The 23,463-nt window shown below is 47.6% G+C and overlaps 1 protein-coding gene across 2 annotated transcripts in view; it reads right to left on the bottom strand.

The window, feature by feature from the left end:
• igdcc3 (immunoglobulin superfamily DCC subclass member 3) overlaps positions 1-23,463 on the bottom strand; it is a 103,929-nt gene that overhangs the window by 31,186 nt on the left and 49,280 nt on the right. For both annotated transcript variants that reach the window (XM_033050588.1, XM_033050587.1), the window contains exons 3-5: positions 7,274-7,418; positions 3,639-3,769; positions 60-197 (exon numbers count right to left, since the gene is read on the bottom strand). In XM_033050588.1, coding sequence (XP_032906479.1) covers positions 60-197; positions 3,639-3,769; positions 7,274-7,418 — 414 coding nt within the window. The remainder of the gene's footprint in view (positions 1-59; positions 198-3,638; positions 3,770-7,273; positions 7,419-23,463) is intronic.

The following is a 23,463-nucleotide window of genomic DNA, read 5'->3' on the forward strand; positions in this document are numbered from 1 at the left end:
GCCCCATGGACCCACTGCCAGCCACCAGAAGCCCAGTGGCAGTGGGACACGGCACTCACCCAGCCGGCTCCAGGACACGATGGGCCGCGGGTTCCCCGTCGCCACGCACTCCAGGACCGCCGTCTGATGCACCGTCAGCGTGAGGTTCTCAGGACCAACCAGGATAGCCGGCTCCTTGTACACGTTGGTACGGGATCCTGAGGAAGAGAATCGGGAAGCCGGTGAATAACAGACAGAGATAGTCCCACAAACATAGACATAGACAATGTGTCGCAAGTCTGAAGAAGGGTCTCGACCCGAAATGTCACCCATCACCTCTCCAGAGATGCTGCCTGTCCCGTTGAGTTACTCCAACATTTTGTGTCTATCACAGAGCTCCACAACACAGACAACTCCACAGACACACAGAGAGCTCCACAAACACAGATCTCCACGGCACAGGGAGAGCTCCACGAGATAGCTCCAAACCGCGAAGGGCCAGTGGAGAGGAGGTCCTCGGCTGGTGACTGATCTCCCCTAACCTGATCCAAAACGTCACCTATCCATGTTCTCCAGAGATGCTGCCTGGCTTGCTGAGCTACTCCAGCGCTCTGTGTCCTTTTGTGTATCAACCAGCATGTGCAGTTCCTTGTTTCTACCGACAAACACATCCTGATCATGTTCAGTCGACTGTGAGCCCGAGGTGTGATCAATGAAATGCAAGACAATGCACTTGACCATAAATCAATCCAACCCAACAGTAATAATTGCAAGAGGTTCATAACGTTTGGAGAGAACATTTTAAAATAATGAAACCCTAGAATCGTCACCTGGTGAATTAAATTCACATTGTTGTCAGGCCCAACTGATTGTTTGAATTATTTATGCTGCTGAGAATGCCTGTGTCACAGCGGGCACCAGGAACAAATGTTTAATTCTATCCACAGCCTGCACATGAGTTTGGAGTGATAAATATCAGTGCACTTCCGCCCATTCCAATCGGAATCTCTTTCCGAGGCTCAACAACCTCAGAGTCGCTACAGTGCATCACCCAGCATGAAGATCTAAAGCAGGGCTGGGCATGTGTGTGTGCAGTCGGGGAGAAGATGGGGGAACACAAACAGATAACAAGAGCTCATGATGAAAAACACAAAAAGTAGTAACTCAACGTCTGGCAGCAGCACTGAAGAGTGTGGATAGGTGACGTTTCCATTTGGGAGGGTGTGAAATCAGGGATGGGCAAGAGAACAGAGGATAAGGTTACAGAGGTTGCAGAGTTGGTTGTTGGCCACAGCACCAAAGCCTGGGTGATGAATTGAAAACTAACTTGTGAGTTTTACAAATCAAGGCATTGCCAAAGCAGAATTTGCCAACACTTGCAGTCACTATAGCGGTTAAGATGCACCATTACAGGGCGGCACGCTGGCACAGTGGAATCGCTGTTGCCACACGGTGCCAGAAACACCGGTTCGATCCCGACTGTGGGTGCTGTCCGTGCGGAGTGTATACATTCTTCCCTGTGAGTTTGGACCTTAGAGGTACAGCGCAGAAACAGACCCTTTGGCCCACCGAGTCCGCACCGCACACTATTATAGTAGTGAGCTACTATGGTATCACCCCATACACTAACAATATCCTGCACACTAGGGACAATTTACAACATCACCAAAGCCAATTAGATTCCAATTCAGATTCAACTTTAATTGTCATTGTCAGTGTACAGTACAGAGACAACGAAATGCAATTAACCTACAAACCGGAACGTCCTTGCTGGTCAGCGTAGACTGAGACTGAGGAGATGACGGGGAATGTAAGTTCTCAAAATAATTTCCTTTAATATTTTTAAATATGTGTAAGTGATATTTGTTCTGTTTTGCTTATTTTAGAAGTTAATAACTTTTAATTCTTTACTTTAGTTTAGAAATACAGCAAGGGAACAGGCCCTTCGGCCCATCGAGTCTGTGCCGATCAGTAATCACCCCGTACACTAACACTAAACACAGACTAGGGACAAATTACAATTTTTACTGAAGCCAATTAACCTACAAACACGTACGTCTTTGGAGTGTGGGAGGAGACCGGAGCACCTGGAGAAAACCCACATGGTCTCAAGGATAACGTACAAACTCCATACAGACATTAAAGTTTTTGTGGGTTGTCTGAGTCTACCTGTCTGTGATGTCACTACAAGAGAGATTCCTGTTGTATTCATATCTCGTCCAACTTGTGCATCTGATAATAAACTCAACTTGACATGGTTTGAACAATTAAGTATCTATTACAGCCAACAGATTTGTGGACAGGCTTTGCCATTTTCCAGTGACTGGGCTCCCCTCTGTACCAGCAAACACCCTTGTAAATGTCAAAACCTCTTCTCCTAAAACTAGTAAACAGGATCACGATGAAGATAGTGGGCCAGAATTGCCAGCATTGGGCACTAAGACCCAGGAGGAAGAGGAAGACTAAAAATACTTGGCCTTTGTCACATTTAACTGGACACCAAGGGTCAAAGGGCAGTGTGAGACCCTGTGAGGGGCGTGGGAAGGCAGTGCAGGGCGATCTGTGCATTCCACACCAGCTTCGGGAGAGTGATGAGGGGAGTGAGGAGAGGGGGGGGGGGGGTGAATCCCAGGGGGGACACACAAACAGGTCATGCCCCCCCCCCCTCCCATCAGCAGCCTGGGAAGTAGCCTGGCTCCGTTTTGTTTCCTGGTGTTCATCCTGATGACCATGTGAAGAACCCTTTCCAAGCCGGCGGCCCTGAAAGCTGTTTGACTGCAGATTGCGTTGTTCGAAGTGCGGCAGCAACAACCCCTGCTTAACGTAACGCTGGATGCAAGGAGCTGTTTGCGGGGCACATCAATGGTCTTCCTGCGCTGGGGCCAGGCAGAGCAGAGCGGCGCAGAGTATGAATATTAATGAGCAGCTAATGTGCTGCGCGCATGTCCCAGTCTCTAGTATTAGAAGCAATTAAGCACTGCTCTCAAATCAAACACTTAGGGGAATTATGCAAGTGCAAATTTGATGAGATGCTTTCTGACTGAGCGGAGATGAAGCCTCCTGTAGAACTGGTTCGGAGTGAAGCCTCTCCCCTCTCCCCCCCCCCCCCCCTTCCCTCAGTTAATCTGTGGTGTGTCGGCTGGGTTGTGTGCACAGACAGCTATGGAACACGCATTGAATACAATGTGAATCATCAGAGGGCAGCAGCATCCAGCTGGGCTCAGGAATTCAAGGTTCAGGCCCGTTTAATGCACACACCGGACCTTGCCAGATAGTATCAGGCAACAGGCTCTGCTATACTATCTAATGCATCAGGCTGACTGGGTCACGTGCGATCTTCACTGGGTTGTGAGGCAGCATCAACAAAACCAGGGACCCAGCCTGTGGTGCTAGAACCAAGAGACTCAAAAAGATGGAGTAACTCAGCTCGTCAGGTAGCATCTCTGGAGAGACGGAATAGGCAATGTTTCAGGTCAAGACGCTTCTTCAGACTGCGAGTCAGGGGAAAGGGAAACGAGAGATTTATAGACGGTGATATAGAACAAATGAATTAAGGATTTGCATGAATTAATGATGACCAAGGAAAGGTGGAGCCCACAATGGTCCATTGTTGGCTGTGAGCTAGGTGGTAATGAGTTATTCCTTTGGTCGGCACGAACCTTGCACGGTGAGGCTGGCCTCCTGGCTGTGCCTGGTGTTGGCAGAGTTGGCAGCCACACAGTGGTAGATGCCACTGTCTGCCTCTCCCACTTGTGTAATCTGCAGGACTCCTGTGGGCAGCAATGTAAACCTGGAAGGCAAGAAAGGCAAACTTCAGCTACTGCTCCTTCCACAACAGGCCAACCACCTGACACAGGATCCGGCATTATGAGTTTAGACTTTAGAGATACAGGCCCATCGCGTCCACGCCAACCAGCGGTCCCCGTAGACCAACACCATCCTACACAACAGGGACAATTTACAATTTTTACCAAAGCCAATTAACCTACTAACCTGTACGTCTTTGGAGTGTGGGAGGAAACCGGAGCACCTGGAGAAAACCCATGGGGTTACAGGGAGAACGTACAAACTCCCGCACAGTCAGCACCCATGGTCAGGATCGAACCTGTGTCTGTGGCGCTGTAAAGGCAGCAACTCTACCCCTACGTCACTATGCTGCCCCCTGAACCAGATGGTTTTCATTTCTACATAAACCACAGCTCCATCAGGTCACTTCTTCCATGAAGACACACAATTGAGAAGCGCTCGAGGTTCTCCCACCACACCATGGCATTAGCATGGTCTAACTCCACATCATTGTCTGCAAGGCCCCAGGTTGTGGAGAGAATGCTTCTAGGAGTGGGACAGTCTCGGACCAGAGGGCACAGGCACGGAATAAAATCATGTACCTTTAGAATGGAGACGGGGAGCAATTTCTTTAGCCAGAGCATGGTGAATCTATGGAATTCACTACCACAGGCAGGTTCTGGACTTTCTCACTTTCTGCACCATCCATTTCTCTTAATCCCTAACCTTCCAGATTTCTGAGCATTCCGACCTACTTGTATACCTCTCCCCACAATTTAACCTAAATTGCACTCCCTCCAAAGCCACTGTGTCCTTCCCAGTGAGTGGGGCCCAGAGATGATCCAAACATAGAAACATAGAAAATAGGTGCAGGAGTAGGCCATTCGGCCCTTCGAGCCTGCACCGCCATTCAATATGATCATGGCTGATCATCCAACTCAGTATCCTGTACCTGCCTTCTCTCCATACCCCCTGATCCCTTTAGCCACAAGGGCCACATCTAACTCCCTCTTAAATATAGCCAATGAACTGGCCTCATTGGCCAATGAGCTGGCCTCTGTGGCAGAGAGTTCCAGAGATTCACCACTCCCTGTGTGAAAACATTGATTTGTAACATCAATACCATTTCTTTAAGCTCCAGTCCTCTAGATGTTAAGGCCATCTGGCTATTAGTTTTATAAGTACATATAGAATTGACCCATGTCAAAATGCTTAAATTAAACATGGACCCAAACATAGCCTATCGAGATCAATTCCAATCATCTCAATCCATTAAAGATGACCACCTGCATCTATTAAAGCACGTTGGTCCGAGCTTTGTCTCAGAGTTAGTAACTACTTGACGTATTGATCTTCCTTAATGAGCATCAGATACAAATATTTCTGTTTTTATACTTACTAATATTTTGAGCATTAAATTGGCAACCATGTAGATGTAGTAACAATTCATTCCATCAAATGGTGCTGTTGTGCCCTGGCCATCACCTTGCGAAGACTTTTGAGGTTTTATGAATCTTCCCCTTTAAAAGTTATCTTTTAATTTGGATATATTTTTCATCCAGAAGTAACAGAGTTAGGTTAATCTTGGATATAAAATTAAGTCCTGAGCCAAGCAGGGCCAATTCAACCATGAGGGAACTAGACCCTGTGCGTCCACACTCATCGTGTACCTCGGTGTCTCACCATCAGTCTCAATCTGATGATTCCCACAGCGACTGCTATTGCTGATTGAAGTCCTCAGCTACTGAAGCCCGACTTTCTACTGTCCCCCGAGCCCACCTCGATGGCCCTGACCTCTTGTTCCACAACTCTCTCAGTGGCAGAGACCAAGTGTCCTCCATCCTGGGTGCAGATGTCCCCTGCTTGCACCGTCCCTCACTCCTGCCGACAGCAGAATCCCATTCAATCTGGTCGGAGGAGGATGGACTGAGGTTGACAAAAGTGCTGGAGAAACTCAGCGGGTGCAGCAGCATCTATGGAGCGAAGGAAATAGGCAACGTTTTGGGCCGAAACCCTTCTTCAGACTGAGGTTGTTGGGGGAGTGGGAAGGGCTAGGGGAGAGTTTAGATTTGTTTAGTTTAGAGATACAGCGTGAAATCAGGCCCTTCGGCCCACCGAGTCCACGCCGACCTGCAATCACCCATACACTGGCTCTATCCTACAATTTACTGAAGCCAACTTAAAGAAGCCAACATAGGTTCAATCCTGACCTCAGGTGGTTATTTTGTCCTCTGTACATTGCCCCTAGTCTATAGGTAAGGGCCAGAACCTGGAGGTGTGGTGGGGTGGGGGGAGAATAAAAGAAGTGGGATTAATGTAGGATTAGCATGAATGTGGGGTGGGAGATTGCAACCTTCACGTGGTCCACCCTGTTTCGACTAATGCAATCAACACGATGTGCATAAACAAATAGATCGAATAGTACAACTTTAGGCTGTGCACGCCATACACAAGAAGAAGAAGCATGAATGAGTGGTCAATGGTTAGTGTGGACAATGGTCTGAAGGGTCTGGTTTCCCCGCTGTACTCTGGAACAATTATTCTGCAGCTGGAAGTGTCAGTGCGGTCATTGAATCTGGATGAACTTGGTTCCCTCTGCCCCCTCTAACGCTACAACTGTGCCAGCTCTTCATTGCCCTTTCTGCCAAGGGAAGCGACAGTCGGTCCTTTTCCCTCAACCTATCTACACCTCTCATATTTTTATACTCCGTGATTAAACTTTGCTCCAGCCTCCACTCTTCAATCAGTCCAATCTCTCCTCACAACTGACGGTGGAGTTCCACTGATTGCTAATATTTAGTTTAGTTCAGAGATCCAGCACGGAAACAAGCCCTTGGTCCCACCGAATCCACGCCGACCAATGATCGCCGGTTCTGTTTCTCCTATTTTCACATCCACTCACAGCATACAAGGGGCACTTTACAGAGGGCGAATTAACATACAGACGCACATGTCTTTGGGATGTGGGAGGAAACCCAATCGGCCACAGGGAGAATGTTTAAACTCCACACAGACAGCAGCCATGGTCAGGATCAAATCGGGTCTCTGGTGCTGTGAGATAGCAGCTCTACCAGCTGCGCCATCATATGTTCTGAGAGGAATATGGAACTCTATCCTGCAGAGACTGTTGGGCTTCAGGTTTATTCATACTGAAGTGCTAACTCCTGTTTTGATAAACAAGAATGGTGATATTATAATTCAATGGAGTCCGTGTTCTTGCTCCTGTCAAGACTGAGTTAAAGGGAAGATAGACAGAAAATGCTGGAGTAACTCAGCGGGACAGGTAGCATCTCTGGAGAGAAGGACTGGGTGACGTTGCGGGTCGAGACCCTTCTTCAGTCTCTCGACCCCGTTCCTTCTCTCCAGAGATGCTACCTGTCCCGCTGATTTGCTCCAGCTTTTTGTGTCTATCTTGGGTTTAAATCAGCATCTGCAGTTCCTTCCTACACAGAGTTAAAGAGAGCTTGTTGCAGGACCTGAGTCAGGCACGGCCCTGGGTGTACAGTACCTGTCATCGCCGGCTTCAAGAGGCCTGCGATTCTTCAGCCAGATAATCAGTGGTTCTGGTAGACCATGAATTTGGCACTGAAATCTGGCAACGCCGCCCTCCTCAACAACCATGGACTGGGGCTGCACGTGGAACAGCGACAGAGCTGGGACAAAAGAAAGGTCAACGTTAGGAAAGTAGACAAGTGAAAAGGGCAGCATTTTGTTTTGTGGACATAACATAATGGAACGGATTCATATTTCAGATAGATAGTCAGAAGAACGGCCTCGACCTGAAACGTCATCTATTCCTTTTCTCCAAAGAAGCTGCCTGACCCGCTGAGTCACTCCAGCATTTTGTGTCGATCTTCGGTGTAAACCAGCATCTGCAGTTACTTCATACAAGGATTATATTTCGACAAGAAAGCAACCTGGCAGCACTCAGTCACTGCTGCACCTTTTAGTTTAGTTCAGTTTAGTTAAGTTTAGTTTAATTTAATTTAGTTTAGAGATACAGGATGGAAACAGTGCCTTTGGCCCACCAGGCCCACACCGACCATCAATCAGCCGTATATCAGTTTCGCATCCTGTACACTGAGGGCAATTTGCAGATGTCAATTAACCTACAAACCTGCACATCGTTGGAATGTGGGTGAAAGCAGAAGCACCTGGTGAAAACCCACGCAGTCACAGGGAGAACGTGCAAACTCCACACAGACAGCAGCCATGGTCAGGATCGAACCCGGGTCTCTAGCGCTGTGTGGCTCTACCAGCTTCACCACCGTGCCACCCTTGCGGACCCTGAAGATGGTGCAAAGGGGCATTACACTGTACGTGAACCCTCTGAGGTCCCACCATTGGCCACACGTTTCCAGTCAACAATCAAGAACAATCTTTCCCGCTGACGACATCATTTACATTGCACGTTCTGGAAAGGTTAGAGAATAGTGAGTGGAATTTACGATATCCGTAAAACGTCCTCCGGTTCCGGTGGGAAATAACACAAACCAGATAACAGCTCGCTGCAAAACCAGCTGCATTCCATGGACTCACACCAGGCAAACTGAAAGGCAATATTGCATATTAAATAATAATGCTTAGGATTTATGGAGCGATCTTATTAAAGTTCCACAGCAAATACAAATTACAGCAGGTTACTCATGGGGATTATGGCACAGCCATAAATCATTGGGAAATCATAATCCTAGATGTAATGCGATATTCAGCGACAAAGGTACACATGTGATTATTAGACACAAAATGCTGGAGTAACTCAGCCGTACGGGCAGCATCTCTGGACAGAAGGAATGGGTGACGAAACGTCACCCATTCCTTCTCTCCAGAGATACTGCCCGTACGGCTGAGTTACTCCAGTATTTTGTGTCTACCTTCGATTTAAACCAGCATCTGCAGTTCTTTCTACATACAGTATGAATATAGCTCACTTCACTGTTCTGTTCTATGCCGAACTCAGTATAATATTGATACACATAATTTTGATCACAATACCATAATATTGTACACAATACTCTCACACTAACCTATTCTGTTATATATTGAACTACTCATAACATATGTATATAATGTAAGATATATTATAACATATGTATCTTACATTGATCATCATAAGGGTGCATTGTAGCCCAGATCGACAATCATACCACACTCACTGTTCTATATAATGCCTCACCCGACACCTCATTGTTCACCTTAGTGTGAGCAAGTGTGAGCTGTTGCACATTGGGTGGTTGAATGTAAGGGGAGGGTAAATGGTTGATGGAAAGGACCTCAACAGCATTGAGTCTGAAGAAGGCTCTCGACCCGAAACGTCACCTATTCCTTCCCTCCATTGATGCTGCCTCACCCGCTGAGTTTCTCCAGCATTTTTGTCTACCTTCGATTTTTCCAGCATCTGCCATTCCATCTTAAACAACTCAACAGCATTGATGTGCAGAAGGGTGTTTCCACAGCTTCCTGAAAGTGGCAACAGAGTAGATAGAGCGGTCAAGAAGGCGTATGGTATGCTTGCCTTCATAGGTGGAGCATTGAGAAAAAGAGTTAAAAGGTCATGGTGCAGCTCTATAAGACATTGGTTCGACTGCATTTGGGGCATTGCATGTTGTTCTGGTTGCACCATTACAGGAAACATGCGGAGGCTTTGTCGAAGGTACAGAAGAGGTTTACTTGAATGCACTTCATATTCCGCTTGGGCAACACAACCTAACTGTATGAACATTGAATTCTCCAATTTCAGGTAACAAACCTGCAAACAACCCCTCCCCCACCGCCCCCACCCTCCCCTTTTCCCCTATCTTTTCCCTGTTTCCCACTTGGATTTACACCCATTTCACCCCTTTCCCTGCCCCCTTCCCCCTATTCCTTCATCTGGCTTCACATTTGTCACCTCGTCGATCCTTATCTCACTCTTTTAGTCTCTTCATCTCTGGCCTTGACTAGAGTGCATAGCTCTACAGTGAGAAGGGCAACTTCTTTACCCAGAGAGTGGAGAGCCCAAAACGTGCCTCCAGGGGGTTTGGTGAGGCAGGTAGTATAGAGGCATTTAAGAAGCTTTTAGATAGGAACATGGATATGCAGGAAATAGGGGATGTGGATCACCTGCAGGCAGAGGAGATTAGCTTAATTTAGCATAATGTTGGGCACAGACAATGTGGGCCAAAGGGTCTGTTTCTGTGCCGCTTTATTCCATGCACTATGTACTGCTCTATTATTAACTGCTGTGCTCACTATAAGACACACCAGACCTCTTACAGTAATGGAAGATAGACACCAAATGCTGGAGTAACTCAGCGGAACAGGCAGCATCTCTGGAGAGAAGGAATGGGTGACGTTTCGGGCCAAGACCCTTCTTCAGCTCGACCCGAAACATCACCCATTCCTTCTCTCCAGAGATGCTGCCTGTTCCGCTGAGTTACTCCAGCATCTTGTGTCTACCTTTGATTCAAACCAGCATCTGCAGTTCCTTCCTATTCTTACAGTAATGCTCTATTGTACAACATATTGCTCCCTGCTCCCTGTACCACTGTGTAATCCACTATACTGCTCTTATTAATGTTTTATTGCCCACCATAATGGCCATTATAATACTCTATATTGTACTGTCAGGTTCTGATATACAAACTATCCAATGTACAATGTACTGAAGCTGATTGAGCAGATGAATCACTGTAACAACTGCCTTATGTGAGATTAGTAGATTTACTATCCTGCTAATCCCATGGTAACTTGTACCAGTAAAAAAAATTGTTAAATTATCCTGTGCTGGGACATGCAATAATTGTGAATGTTGACACCAGCCCCTAGACACATCATAATTGGCTAAGATTAACCTTGTCCCGGTACATCCTGCAAGTGGGAATGTTTAAATCTGAACTGGGCTAATAAGTGATTTAACTCTTTCTTGGGACAAAGAACATTCCAGAGGTTCAACCCCCACTCCCTCATCTTTAATACCGACCTATGTCCAAGACACCTCACACGCCCTTCCTATCTTCAATGACTTCCGTTTTCCAGGCCCCCACTCCGTCATCTTTACTATGTCTCATTGTCACCTTCCTCTCACCTGACTCAGTCTGAAGAAGGGTCTCGACCTGAAACGTCACCCATCCCTTCTCCCCGTAGACGATGCCTGTACCGCTGAGTTACTCCAGCGTTTTGTGTCCATCTTCGCTGTAAACCAACATCTGCATTTCCTTTCTACACATTCCACAGGTTTAATTCTGTCTAAAGTGATTGGGAATGTTTAACATAGTCCTGGGATTTGCAGTAATTTGGAATGTTTAACACTAACTGTCTTGGGGCGACACGGTGGCACAGAGGTAGAATTGCTGCCTCACAGCGCCAGAGACCCAGGTTCGATCCTGACTACGGGTGCTGTCTGTGCGGAGTTTGTACGTTCTCCTTGTGATCGGGTGGATTTTCTCTGGGTGCTCAAGTTTCCTCCCACACTCCAAAGAAGTGTAGGTTTATAGGTTAATTGGCTACTGTAAATAATACTCATAGTGTTCAGGATTTGAAAGTAGAATAATGTGCAACTAGTGTATAGGTAATCAGTGGTTGGCGTGGACTTGGTGGGCCGAAGGGCCTGTTTCCACACTGTATCTCTAAACACTAAAGCAGAAAGCGATTGGGACTGTTTTACATTGTCCCAGGATAGACATGTTTAGTACGGGCTTATTACAGGTGTCAGGGGTTTTGGGGAGAAGGTAGGAGAATGAGGTTAAGAGGGAAAGATAGATCAGCCATGATTGAATGGTGGAGTAGACTTGATGGGCCGAATGGCCCAATTCTGCACCTATCACTTATGAACCTATGAATTTATGTTTGAGAATTTAACTCTGCTCTGGGATAAATGGTGGAATGTTTAACTTTATGCTGGATTGAGAAGGGAAGGAGGGATTGGGAAGGGAAGGTGGGATTGGGAAGGGAAGGATGGATTGGGAAGGGAAGGAGGGATTGGGAAGGGAAGGTGAGATTGGGAAGGGAAGTTGGGATTGGGAAGGTATAACTCTGCCCTGGGTCAGACAGCTTTGGGAGTTCTTAGTTCTTTCTAGGAACCGTGGATTTGGGGACGTGCTGCTGTAGAAGTGGTGCAAACATTAGCGGCTCTCAGCACAAGAAGCCATGTGATCAAATCCTCGATCCTTTCCTAAACAGCAAGTAAAGCCCAAGTCATTGATTGAATTCTGTACCAACCAAAGCAGTAATAATATTAACCTAACAGAATTATATCCACATGTACTAAATCAGAACAAAAACAAGTTCAAAGGCTCAAAGCAAGCAACAATGTGATGCAAAAATTGAATTATAATCACCTTAAGAAATACTTTAAGAAAGAGCTGCGGATGCTGGAAAAATCGAAGGTAGACAAAAATGCTGGAGAAACTCAGTGGGTGAGGCAGCATCTATGGAGTGAAGCAATAGGTGACGTTTCGGGTCGAGACCCTTCTTCAGTTTAAGAAGGGTCACAACCCGAAACGTCGGCTATTTCCCTTCGCTCCATAGATGCTGCCTCACTCACTGAGTTTCTCCAGCATTTTTGTCTACCTTCAAGAAATACTTTGAAAGGCGGAACCAGGGATGCATCTCTTCTGACTGGAAAAGTCAGTGCTGGTGATAAATAAGAGCTCAGGGCAGGAGGCTGACCTGCATTCTGACACATTACGGCACCCTCTTAAGTCCTCAATATTTATTTATCAAGCTCGGTAAACACCCACTCAAAACTCTCCGGCTTCATCAGTCACTTATAGGCTGGGGATTCCTACTTCCCAATACTACTGCAGCCACGCTGAGGTGATTGTCCACTGATTAGTTGGGAGTTGGAAGATCATAAGTGATAGGAGTAGAATTAGGCCATTCGGCCCATCAAATCTACTCCGTCATTCAATCATGGCTGATTTATCTCTCCCTCCTAATGCCATTCTCCTGCCTTCTCCCCATAACCCCCGACACCGGTACTGATCAAGAATCTATCTACTGTGTATAAAATATCAGTTAACAGCCTAGCCTCTGTGGCAAAGAATTCCACAGATTCACCAACCTTGTGAATTAAGGTCCTATCAGAAATATACACACAATGCTCATGGTTCTGGTAAGCGCTGCCGGTGAGAGGCTTTCTTGCACTCGGCCACAAGCACAATTCACCAGTCCGTTGCCTCGGATTTTGCAAGCATATAAAACATTTGTGCCTGGAGCATAAAGAACAATTGTGAGAGGCAGTGATTGAAATCTCTGCCAATTCACGAACAGCAAGCATGTTTCCAAGCCTCTGATCAAATTCTGCACAAACCGCAGGACTAATTCTATTATAATAATACGATTATTCACTTTGGTAACTGACTGTTTCCCTATTTCAGAAAGGGAAAGGGCAGGTGGTGCCTGAAACTCTCTGGAGATACAAGAGACTGCAGAGAGATTCATAGTGGTAGAGTGCGGAAAAAGGCCCTTCAGCCCAACTTGCCCATGCCGGCTGGTGCCTGTTTTCCGGAGCTCCCTGCGGCAACAGCTGCGTCCGCTGGACTGGAGGGCGGCAGCTTCGACCACCCCGGGCTGCGGAGCTTGAACCGGCCCATTCGTGGAGCTAGGTGAGCCGCGGGACTGATTACCATCGCCCGGTGGGGAATCGCCTCAGCGCAGAGAAGAGGAGGGAAGAGGCAGTAACCCTAAGATTTTTGCCTCCATCACAGTGAGGAGGTGCTTGGAGGACTCACTGTGGTGGATGTTAAGTTGTGTTTATTGTGTGTTTTGTTGTTTATTATTACATGTATGGCTGCAGGCAACGACATTTTGTTCAGACCGAAAGGTCTGAATGACAAATAAAGGATCTAAGTCTAAGTCTAGACCAAGATGCCCCATCTACACTAGTCGCACCTGCCTGTGTTTGGCCCATATCCCTCTAAACCTTTCCTATCCATGTATCTGTCCAAATTACTCTATGCCTCTCTGAGACAGTGCATTCACTGTGGGCCTGACCGGAGACTCGGTTTAATTAGTTCAGGCTTGGGGCCTACAAACTCCGACTCATGATTCAAGCTGCCATTATCCAGCCTACATCAGTCATAAGGTCGTTCTTGGATCACTAAGTCTGCGACATTTGAATCCTCCTGCAAATAACACTCCCGATAAACAATACCATATGGTGAAAGAGCCGGAAGAGGAACGCCAGCCTTCCCGAGGTCAAAGCAGCTCAGGTACCAAAGCTCCGCACCATTAGTCACTGGCGCTGTTGCAGGGCACGGGACACGGAGATACACATTCCATGCATTTACCCCGAGCCTCACAATATCCCAAAGGACCTTACATAGAATAAACAATACATTGGAAGTGTATTGTAGAAAGTGTAGTGCAGTTGCTGGCTTGTAAAAATAAAGGACACACAGTGCTGGGGCAACTTAGCAGGTCAGGCAGCATCTCTGGAGAACATGGACAAGTGATGCTTTGGATTGGGACTGATGGGAGGATTCAAACAAAGTAGGAAATATGGATGTATGTGTGAGGCTCCAGCATGTTGGGAGAGGTGGGGGGGAAGGGGGGGGAGGTGGGGGGGGGGGAGGGTTACAGCAAGTCATGCCAGAGAGCCAGAGTGATGAAAAATAATAACTTCACAAACCTTCACAGACAGCTGTGGAGACCACATCCATGGATATTTTTGAGGCGGAGATTGACAAATTCTTGATTGGTACGGGTGTCAGGGATTATGGAGAGAAGGCAGGATAATGAGGTTGAGAGGGAAAGGTAGATCAGCCATGATTGAATGGCGGAGTAGACTTGATGGGCCAAATGGCCTACTTCAGCTCCTCGAACTTATGAACCTGAATGAGGGGATGATTTACAATCATAAAATTCGGGCTGCACGGCGGCGTGGTGTTGGAGCTACTGACGTACAGCGCCAGAGACCCGGGTTCGAAATTGACTGCGGGTGTGCCTCTGTATGGAGTTTGTACATTCTCCCCGTGATCTGCGTGGGTTTTCTCCGAGATCTTCAGTTTCCTCCCACCCTCCAAAGACGTGCAGGTTTCTAGGTTAATTGGCTTGGCATATGTGAAACAAAATTGTCCCTAGTGAGTGTAGGATAGTGTTGGTGTGCGGGGATCACTGGTCGGTGCGGACACGGTGGGCCGAAGGGCCTGTTTCCGCGCTGTATCTCTAAAACTAAAAGTCCGTTTAATCTGATCAAAGGAAAATGGTGACCAGGTTTTAGTTATCAGGCAAAAGGCCAGGGGGGTAGTGAGGATAATGTTATGGATATGACAATTAACCCAAATTATGGTTCAGTGGTTGTACTTGTTTGGGCATTCTCTCGTTGAATATCAAAAAAATATTTCATAGCGGAGCAACACAAATACAAGATGTCTCCTGATCGAGGGTGAAGGAACGGAACGCAAGGAAGTGGTGAAATGAACTGTCTGCCGGTCCTGTAATTCTGTTGCAAACAGGCATCTGTCTTCAGTGCATTATAAATCACTCACAGGAGATTCGGGGGTAATTAATGGATGGAGAAAGGCATTAAATGAAAAATATACGCAGAGTGAATGAACAGCCGACTCAGTCAGCACTTCAGTTGTGAAAACAGCCCGCTGCACAAAGAACAAGTCTCCTTGAAAACTGTACTGAAATATTTGGGAGCTTCTGAAATGGATGAACCATGAGAAGCAAAACAATGCTCAGAAACAACACACCATTCATTGGGGAGAGAAGCTGACAGCTAATTAAACTAGCATCCAATTGACAACAACTCTGTGCTGTATCAAATTAACATGAGCTGCTCCAGCAGCCTTGCAGAGCAGCAGCCATGGAACCCTGATCACAGAGGAGAAACAGACACCTCTGTGACATTCCCAATAATGTATTCTGTCTTTTCAACATTTGCATTTAATTAAGTTACATCTTCGCTGAGGACGCTGCAACTCGGAACGTAAGGAAGGACAATGACGACAGAGGAAGATCATTTTAGTTAAAGCCGTCTTCCTTATGAAGGAAGTAAAAAATAGATAAAGACAGACAGAGGGATAGGTAGAACGATAGATAAAATTAGAGGTTTGTGAAGTCCCGCTAAACAGCTATAGATCAACGGGCATATATATAGCTATATATCTATCTAAATTCTGTATATAGATAAAGCTAAATTGATAGTTTAATTTAGTTTTGGTTTAAAGATTCAGCACAGAATCAGGCCCTTCAGCCCGCCAAACAGCGATCCCCGTACACCAGCACTATCCGACACACTAGGGACAATTTACCAAAGCCAATTAAAGAAGGGACTCGACCCGAAACGTCACCTATCTCTTCTCTCCAGAGATGCTGCCTGTCCCGCTGAGTTACTCCAGCAATTTGTGTCTATCTTCGGTGTAAACCAGCATCTGCAGTTCCTTCCTACACATTTAAGCTACAAACGCTTACATCTTTGGAGACAGATAGATATGGAAGGACTGGTTAGTCTGGCATGGCACATACTGGGTAGAGTTGATCCAGAATAGTTATAAATGAGGCACTCATTTTTAGTTTGCCAGAGATGTGACCTGCAATATTAAGGGCCTGTCCCACGAGCATGCGACTCCATGCGGCAAGCGCGACCTAAGCGACTTCTTGCGGCAAGCGCTACTTAACGTGGTCGCTTGAGCCGTACGGCCTCGCGGGGCCGGTCCCACTTCGATCGCCGGAGCCATATGGAGTTGTGCGGAGCTGGTCCCGACATCACGCGGGGCTCCGAAAAACTGTCCGTGTTCAAAAATTCGGCGCGGCAACGACCCGCCGGCCCGCAGCCGCCTCGACGCCGTACGTCACGCGCGAACTTCCCGCGGACTTCGCTGGCACTTCATGTCACTCACTCGACCTCCACGCGGCACCCGCTTCTGGTTCGGTAGCGCTTGCCGCATGGAGTCGCATGCTCGTGGGACTGGCCCTTTAATAATCTGCCTTGGTACTACTACACAGGAGGTAAACATTCAGTATAATTCAACCGCGAGTGTTAGTGATGCAGTATCGCATTAGTTTTGAGCAACTATGCTTCATTGTACAAATGGTCTGCAGAGGTGTCCCAGTATAAACTCTGACCATTTTATAATGTGATTGTGTTGTCCAACTCTTTGTTCACTGACTTTTGTTTAGGTGCTGCCTGTGAGAAATTACTGGGGGACTATAAAATGTTCAGTGAAGAAAAGAACTGAACACGTGGGTACAAGTCACAAACTCCTTTTCATACTTCACTGGACTTTTGTTCACCGTCGCAATTTATATCTAAAACAGTTTGAGCAACGTGCATACATCTTGGCCGGGCCATCCAGAGGGCAGGGCAGGGAAATGGAGTGCGGCTGAAATCCATTAGCACAAAGGTCGAAAGGTCAGCCAGCAACAGGGAAGAAGTACATAAGATGGGTGATCCTGACCCCCTCTTCAATCTTCCAACAAGAGCAGGACAGTTTTTTTTAAAGAAAGGGAATTGTTAGGGCATGGGAACGCCACTGAAAAAGCATCAGAAACAAAAGCAGAATGGATTTTGAAAAGAACTGAAAGGAAAGTTTATTTTAGATAGAGAGATGTTCGTCGCAGTGGGGGTAGAGCCCTGGGGAATGGACGTGGTGGAGAGCACTTGTGAAAGCCTGTTAGTACACAGTTAAACGCCATCAGCATCCTGCAAATTAATGGGCTCCTGTGATAGATCAGGCAAGAGGTATACAAGTTTGAAAACGCACACCTCCAGATTCAGGGACAGTTTCTTGCCAGCTGTTATCAGGCAACTGAACCGTCCTCTCACCAGCTAGAGAGTGGCCCTGACCTCCCATCTGCCTCACTGGAGACCTTCAAACCATCATTAATGGGACTATATTTAAATTTATCTTGCCCTACATGTTACACCCTCTATCGTGCATCTGCACACGGCTTGATTGTAATCATGTGTAGTCTTTTCGTTGACTGGATAGCAAGCAACAAAAAATGTTTACCCTGTACTTTGGTATATGTGACAACAATAGACAAAACTGAACAGCTACTGCCTTGTACATTGGGTGAATCACAAACAAGGACTCAAAGGTAATTAAAAGAGGCATTGGAATTCCTGGGCGAGAATACACGAGCGTTTCCCGAATTCAATGTCCGTATCCTGTAGCCACCTGATCCAACGATAATCAAACAATTCTTGCTGTCAGTCTGCGTCAGTGAGAATACAAGGAAAACATGTATGATGTGAGTGCCAGAGAGGTTACAAACCAACATCCAAACTCATCCAATTCCTCCCGTGAATGCTACGTGGGTCAGTGCCTGGAAACTCACCTCAGTCCACAGAATAAAAACATGAAGCCAGCGGAAGTGGCCCTGGGGGAAAACACGAGCCTGCTGAGGCAACTGCTTCGAAACAAGGATGGATTTTAAATCCTGAATTTCCCACATACTGTAGAGAGAGTCGTAGAGAAATACAGCACAGGAACAGGCCCTTCGGCCCAACTTGCCCATAATGACCAAGATGTCTCCATCTACACTAGTCCCACCTGGCCGTGTTTGAACCACAATCTGCTGAACCTATCCTGTCTATGTACCTGTCCAAATATCTTTCACAAGTTGTTGTTGAAGAGGATCTCGACCCAAAACGTCACCCATTCCTTTTCTCCATAGATGCTGCCTGTCCCGCTGAGTTACTCAAGCATTTTGTGTCTATCTTGGGTGTAAACCAGCATCTGTAGTTCTTTCCTACATTCCCATTACCTCCTGTCACGTGTAGAGGGATATGGGCCAAACGCAGGCAGGTGGGACTAGTGTAGATGGGACATGTTGGCCGGGGTGGGCAAGTTGGGCCAAAGGGCCTGTTTCCACGCTGTATCACTCGATGACTCTAATCAGTCTAATTTCAGACCAAAGTATACATTTGTGCTTTGTCACAACAGGAAAAAAATATTTCAGGGAGAAAACAGACAAATTTCCAAAGTGACGTAGAATATGTTGGAACTTCTGCTCTCGCTGGAAGGGGTCCCCTTGCAATGTGAGCAAAGCCACATTAGACAATCACATTTCCAGGCAAGCATTTTTCTACATTGTTCCAACAGGCCTCATAAAAACCGTCTCCACCTCCCATCCTCTGGCCCCGACATCATCCCTCTCTCTCACTTCTATATTCTGGTTATCTTCCCTCTGCACATGCAGCCCTGATGCAGGATCCTGAATGTCGAAACCAAACGAACGTCGACCATCCTTCTGCCTCCATAGATGCTGATCGACCCACTGAGTTCCTCCAGCAGTTTGATTTGTGCTCCCTTATGCCCCTGTCCCACTTAGGAAACCTGAACGGAAACCTCTGGAGACTTTGCGCCCCGCCCAAGGTTTCCGTGCGGTTCCCGGAGGTTGCAGGTGGTTGCAGGTAGTGGAAGCAGGTAGGGAAACTGACAAAAACCTCCGGGAACCGCAAGGAAACCTTGGGTGGAGCGCAAAGTCTCCAGATGTTTCCGTTCAGGTTTCCTAAGTGGGACAGGGGCATAACTTAACACTCTGAAAGTCCTCAGCACAAGAAATGCGACTGTCCAAGAATTTTTTTCATCAAGTTGTTGTGGGAGAATAACTCTGCTTTTGCCAATAACGTCGACATCCCAAACAGTGGCTACATCAAAAAGGAATTCATTTATGCACCTTTTACAGATCTCCCTGCATGTTATTTGTGAGGTTAGTTGATTTTAATAAGCACATTGATAACTGCTGCTTTTCAAAGGCCCCCTCCGTGTTAATGTGTACAACTAACAAGATTTACTACTTTGTCCTTGCTAGGCAGCAATTTAGCAAAACCCATAAAAACAATACAGTAGTCTTAATTGTATAACTGATCATAATCTTAATGGATCTTCAGAGACACTGATCCGTACCAGAAACTTAATGAGATTAGTCAGTTGGACATATCCATACTGTCTTCTGTACCGAGATTAAGATTGCACTGTTATTGCCACGTCAAGGGAAGGGAAAATGAGAGATATAGATGGCGATCGTGGTGCGATATAAAATAAATGAATGGAAAAGCTGCAAAAAAGTAACAATGATAAAGGAAACGGGATGTAAACGAGAAAAGACAATTATTGTGGCTCTTAGATTACTGACAAGGGCACAGATCCCAGTGAGGATTCCACTGACACCAGAATGAATATTAGAAATTGAGACTGCATTAATTTTAACTGTAAAAAACAAAATCAGGAGGTAAATAGTGCTAAATGCCCATGTAATTTTGTGTGTCTAAGCAGCAAGGCACGTTCGTTAGTGTATCATCCGACATACTTATTCTACCCAGGTAGGCAAGGCTCACATCTGAAACCATTGCCACAGTAACAGAAGTGGAGCCACAGACAAGATTTGCTCACACGACAGAGAGAGGCAGGGGGACGAAGTTGAATAAATGGTGGTGACCAAGAGTTTAGTTTATAGTTTAGAGATACAGCGTGGAAACAGGCTCTTCTGCCCAGCGAGTCCATGCCGACCATCGATCACCCAGCCACTAGTTCTATCCTACACACTAGGGACAATGCAAGGGGCTTGTGCTCATTATAAAGTCTTTGTTACACCGATATCATCCAAACAATTAATAAACTCTTACAGGAAGCATCTCCTCTTGCTGCTTACACCTGATTCCCTATTGGATTTCTGTCACCGAGGCCAGGAATCCTCGATGCCACATCTGGTGATGTTCATATGCTTCTATTATCTCCTCATATTTTCCTTTCCCTGTGTCCGGGGGCGGCACCTTTCCTCGGCTGAGAGGCAGCATGATCAGGGGAAGCCTCTGTCTGCTGTTCAATACTGTCTCTCCACACATCGGTTTCTGGCAGCCCCAACCTCTCCTCAAATCAAGAATCCGCGCCCCCTCTCCCCCCTCCCCCCCCCTCCTCCCCAACTCGATTAACATCCAGCCCTGTGGGAATACTGCACACTTTGCCAAACAGCCTTCAAGCCTCGGGTGCCAGGGGTTACAGGGAGAAGGCAGGAGAATTGGGGTTGAGGGGGAGAGAATGATCAGCCGTGATTGAATGGCAGAGTAGACTTGATGGGCCGAATGGCCTAATACTCCTCCCACAACTTGTGAACTTATGAACAATGTGCACGCTGATTACACCACAAACCCTGGGCGTAAGGTCCAGACGAGCTTACAACTGAGAACTCCCAAACCCTGTATTGTTCGAAACAAGATGGTGAAATAGGAAAGGTCCCAGCACAGAGCCGACCATGCGAATGAACTTTGTGGACTTGACCCGTTCCCACTGCAAAATCCACATTGTTCAAACAATCGGCTGCTTATCACAGTGGTGCGTTTGTTTTTTTTTATTGTTTTCTACTGTACATATCATTTTTGTAAGTAATTGATTTAAATTATTTTTGGATAAATAAAACAATCCATTGCTGCTTGTGAGAATTTGGGATGAGGGAATCGATCGCCTGTGTGTTGGAGCCCTGGGAACAAAACTATAGTCTAAGGTACACAAAATTGCTGGGGAAACTCAGCGGGTGCAGCAGCATCTATGGAGCGAAGGAAATAGGCGACGTTTCGGGCCGAAACCCTTCTTCAGACTGATGGGGGGTGGGGGGGGGGGGGAGAAGGAAGGAAAAGGGGAGGAGGAGGAGGAGCCCGAGGGCGGGCGGATGGGAGGGTGGGAGGAGACAGCTAGAGGGTTGAGGAAGGGGAGGAGACAGCAAGGGCTAGCAAAATTGGGAGAATTCAATGTTAATGCCATCCGGACGCAAGGTCCCCAGACGGAATATGAGGTGCTGTTCCTCCAATTTCCGCTGTTGCTCACTCTGGCAATGGAGGAGACCCAGGACAGAGAGGTCGGATTGGGAATGGGAGGGGGAGTTGAAGTGCTGAGCCACCGGGAGTTCAGGTAGGTTATTGCGGACTGAGCGGAGGTGTTCGGCGAAACGATCGCCCAACCTACGCTTAGTCTCCCCGATGTAAATCAGCTGACATCTAGAGCAGCGGATGCAGTAGATGAGGTTGGAGGAGATACATGTGAACCTTTGTCGCACCTGGAACGACTGCTTGGGTCCTTGGATGGAGTCGAGGAGGGAGGTGAAGGGAAAGGTGTTGCATTTCTTGCGGTTGCAACGGAAAGTGCCCGGGGAGGGGGTGGTGCGGGAGGGAATGGAAGAATTGACGAGGGAGTTGCGGAGGGAGCGGTCTTTGCGGAAGGCAGACATGGGGGGAGATGGGAAGATGTGGCGAGTGGTGGGGTCACGTTGGAGGTGGCGGAAATGGCGGAGGATTATGTGTTGTATTTGCCGGCTGGTGGGGTGAAAGGTGAGGACCAGAGGGACTCTGCCCTTGTTGCGAGTGCGGGGATGGGGAGAGAGAGCAGTGTTACGGGGTATGGATGAGACCCTGGTGTGAGCCTCATCTATGGTGGCGGAGGGGAATCCCCGTTCCCTGAAGAACGAGGACATTTCCGATGCCCTGGTATGGAATGTCTCATCCTGGGAACAGATGCGGCGTAGGCGGAGGAATTGGGAGTAGGGGATGGAGTCTTTACAGGGGGCAGGGTGGGAAGACGTGTAGTCCAGATAGCCATGTGAGTCAGTGGGTTTGTAATGTATGTCGGTCAGGAGTCTGTCCCCTGCGATGGAGATGGTGAGGTCAAGGAATGGTAGGGAAGTGTCGGAAATCGTCCAGGTGTATTGGAGTGCCGGATGGAAGTTGGTGGTGAAGTGGATGAAGTCAGTCTGTTGTGTGTAGGTGCAGGAGGTGGCCCCAAAGCAGTCGTCAATGTAACGGAGGTAGAGGTCGGGGATGGGGCCCTGGTACGTCTCTAACAAGGATTGTTCAACGTACCCGACAAAGAGGCAGGCGTAGCTGGGGCCCATGCGTGTGCCCATAGCTACGCCTTGTGTATGGAGGAAATGGGAGGAGTCAAATGTAAAGTTGTTGAGGGTGAGGACCAACTCCGCTAAGCGGAGGAGAGTGTCAGTGGCTGGGTATAGGTTGCCTCCATCGCAGGGGACAGACTCCTGACCGACATACATTACAAACCCACTGACTCACATGGCTATCTGGACTACACGTCTTCCCACCCTGCCCCCTGTAAAGACTCCATCCCCTACTCCCAATTCCTCCGCCTACGCCGCATCTGTTCCCACGATGAGACATTCCATACCAGGGCATCGGAAATGTCCTCGTTCTTCAGGGAACGGGGATTCCCCTCCGCCACCATAGATGAGGCTCACACCAGGGTCTCATCCATACCCCGTAACACTGCTCTCTCTCCCCATCCCCGCACTCGCAACAAGGGCAGAGTCCCTCTGGTCCTCACCTTTCACCCCACCAGCCGGCAAATGCAACACATAATCCTCCGCCATTTCCGCCACCTCCAACGTGACCCCACCACTCGCCACATCTTCCCATCTCCCCCTATGTCTGCCTTCCGCAAAGACCGCTCCCTCCGCAACTCCCTCGTCAATTCTTCCCTTCCCTCCTGCACCACCCCCTCCCCGGGCACTTTCCGTTGCAACCGCAAGAAATGCAACACCTGTCCCTTCACCTCCCCCCTCGACTCCATTCAAGGACCCAAGCAGTCGTTCCAGGTGCGACAAAGGTTCACCTGTATCTCCTCCAACCTCATCTACTGCATCCGCTGCTCTAGATGTCAGCTGATTTACATCGGGGAGACTAAGCGTAGGTTGGGCGATCGTTTCGCCGAACACCTCCGCTCAGTCCGCAATAGCCTACCTGAACTCCCGGTGGCT

Source organism: Amblyraja radiata, chromosome 34, assembly GCF_010909765.2.
Source record: "Amblyraja radiata isolate CabotCenter1 chromosome 34, sAmbRad1.1.pri, whole genome shotgun sequence".
NCBI lineage: Eukaryota > Metazoa > Chordata > Chondrichthyes > Rajiformes > Rajidae > Amblyraja > Amblyraja radiata.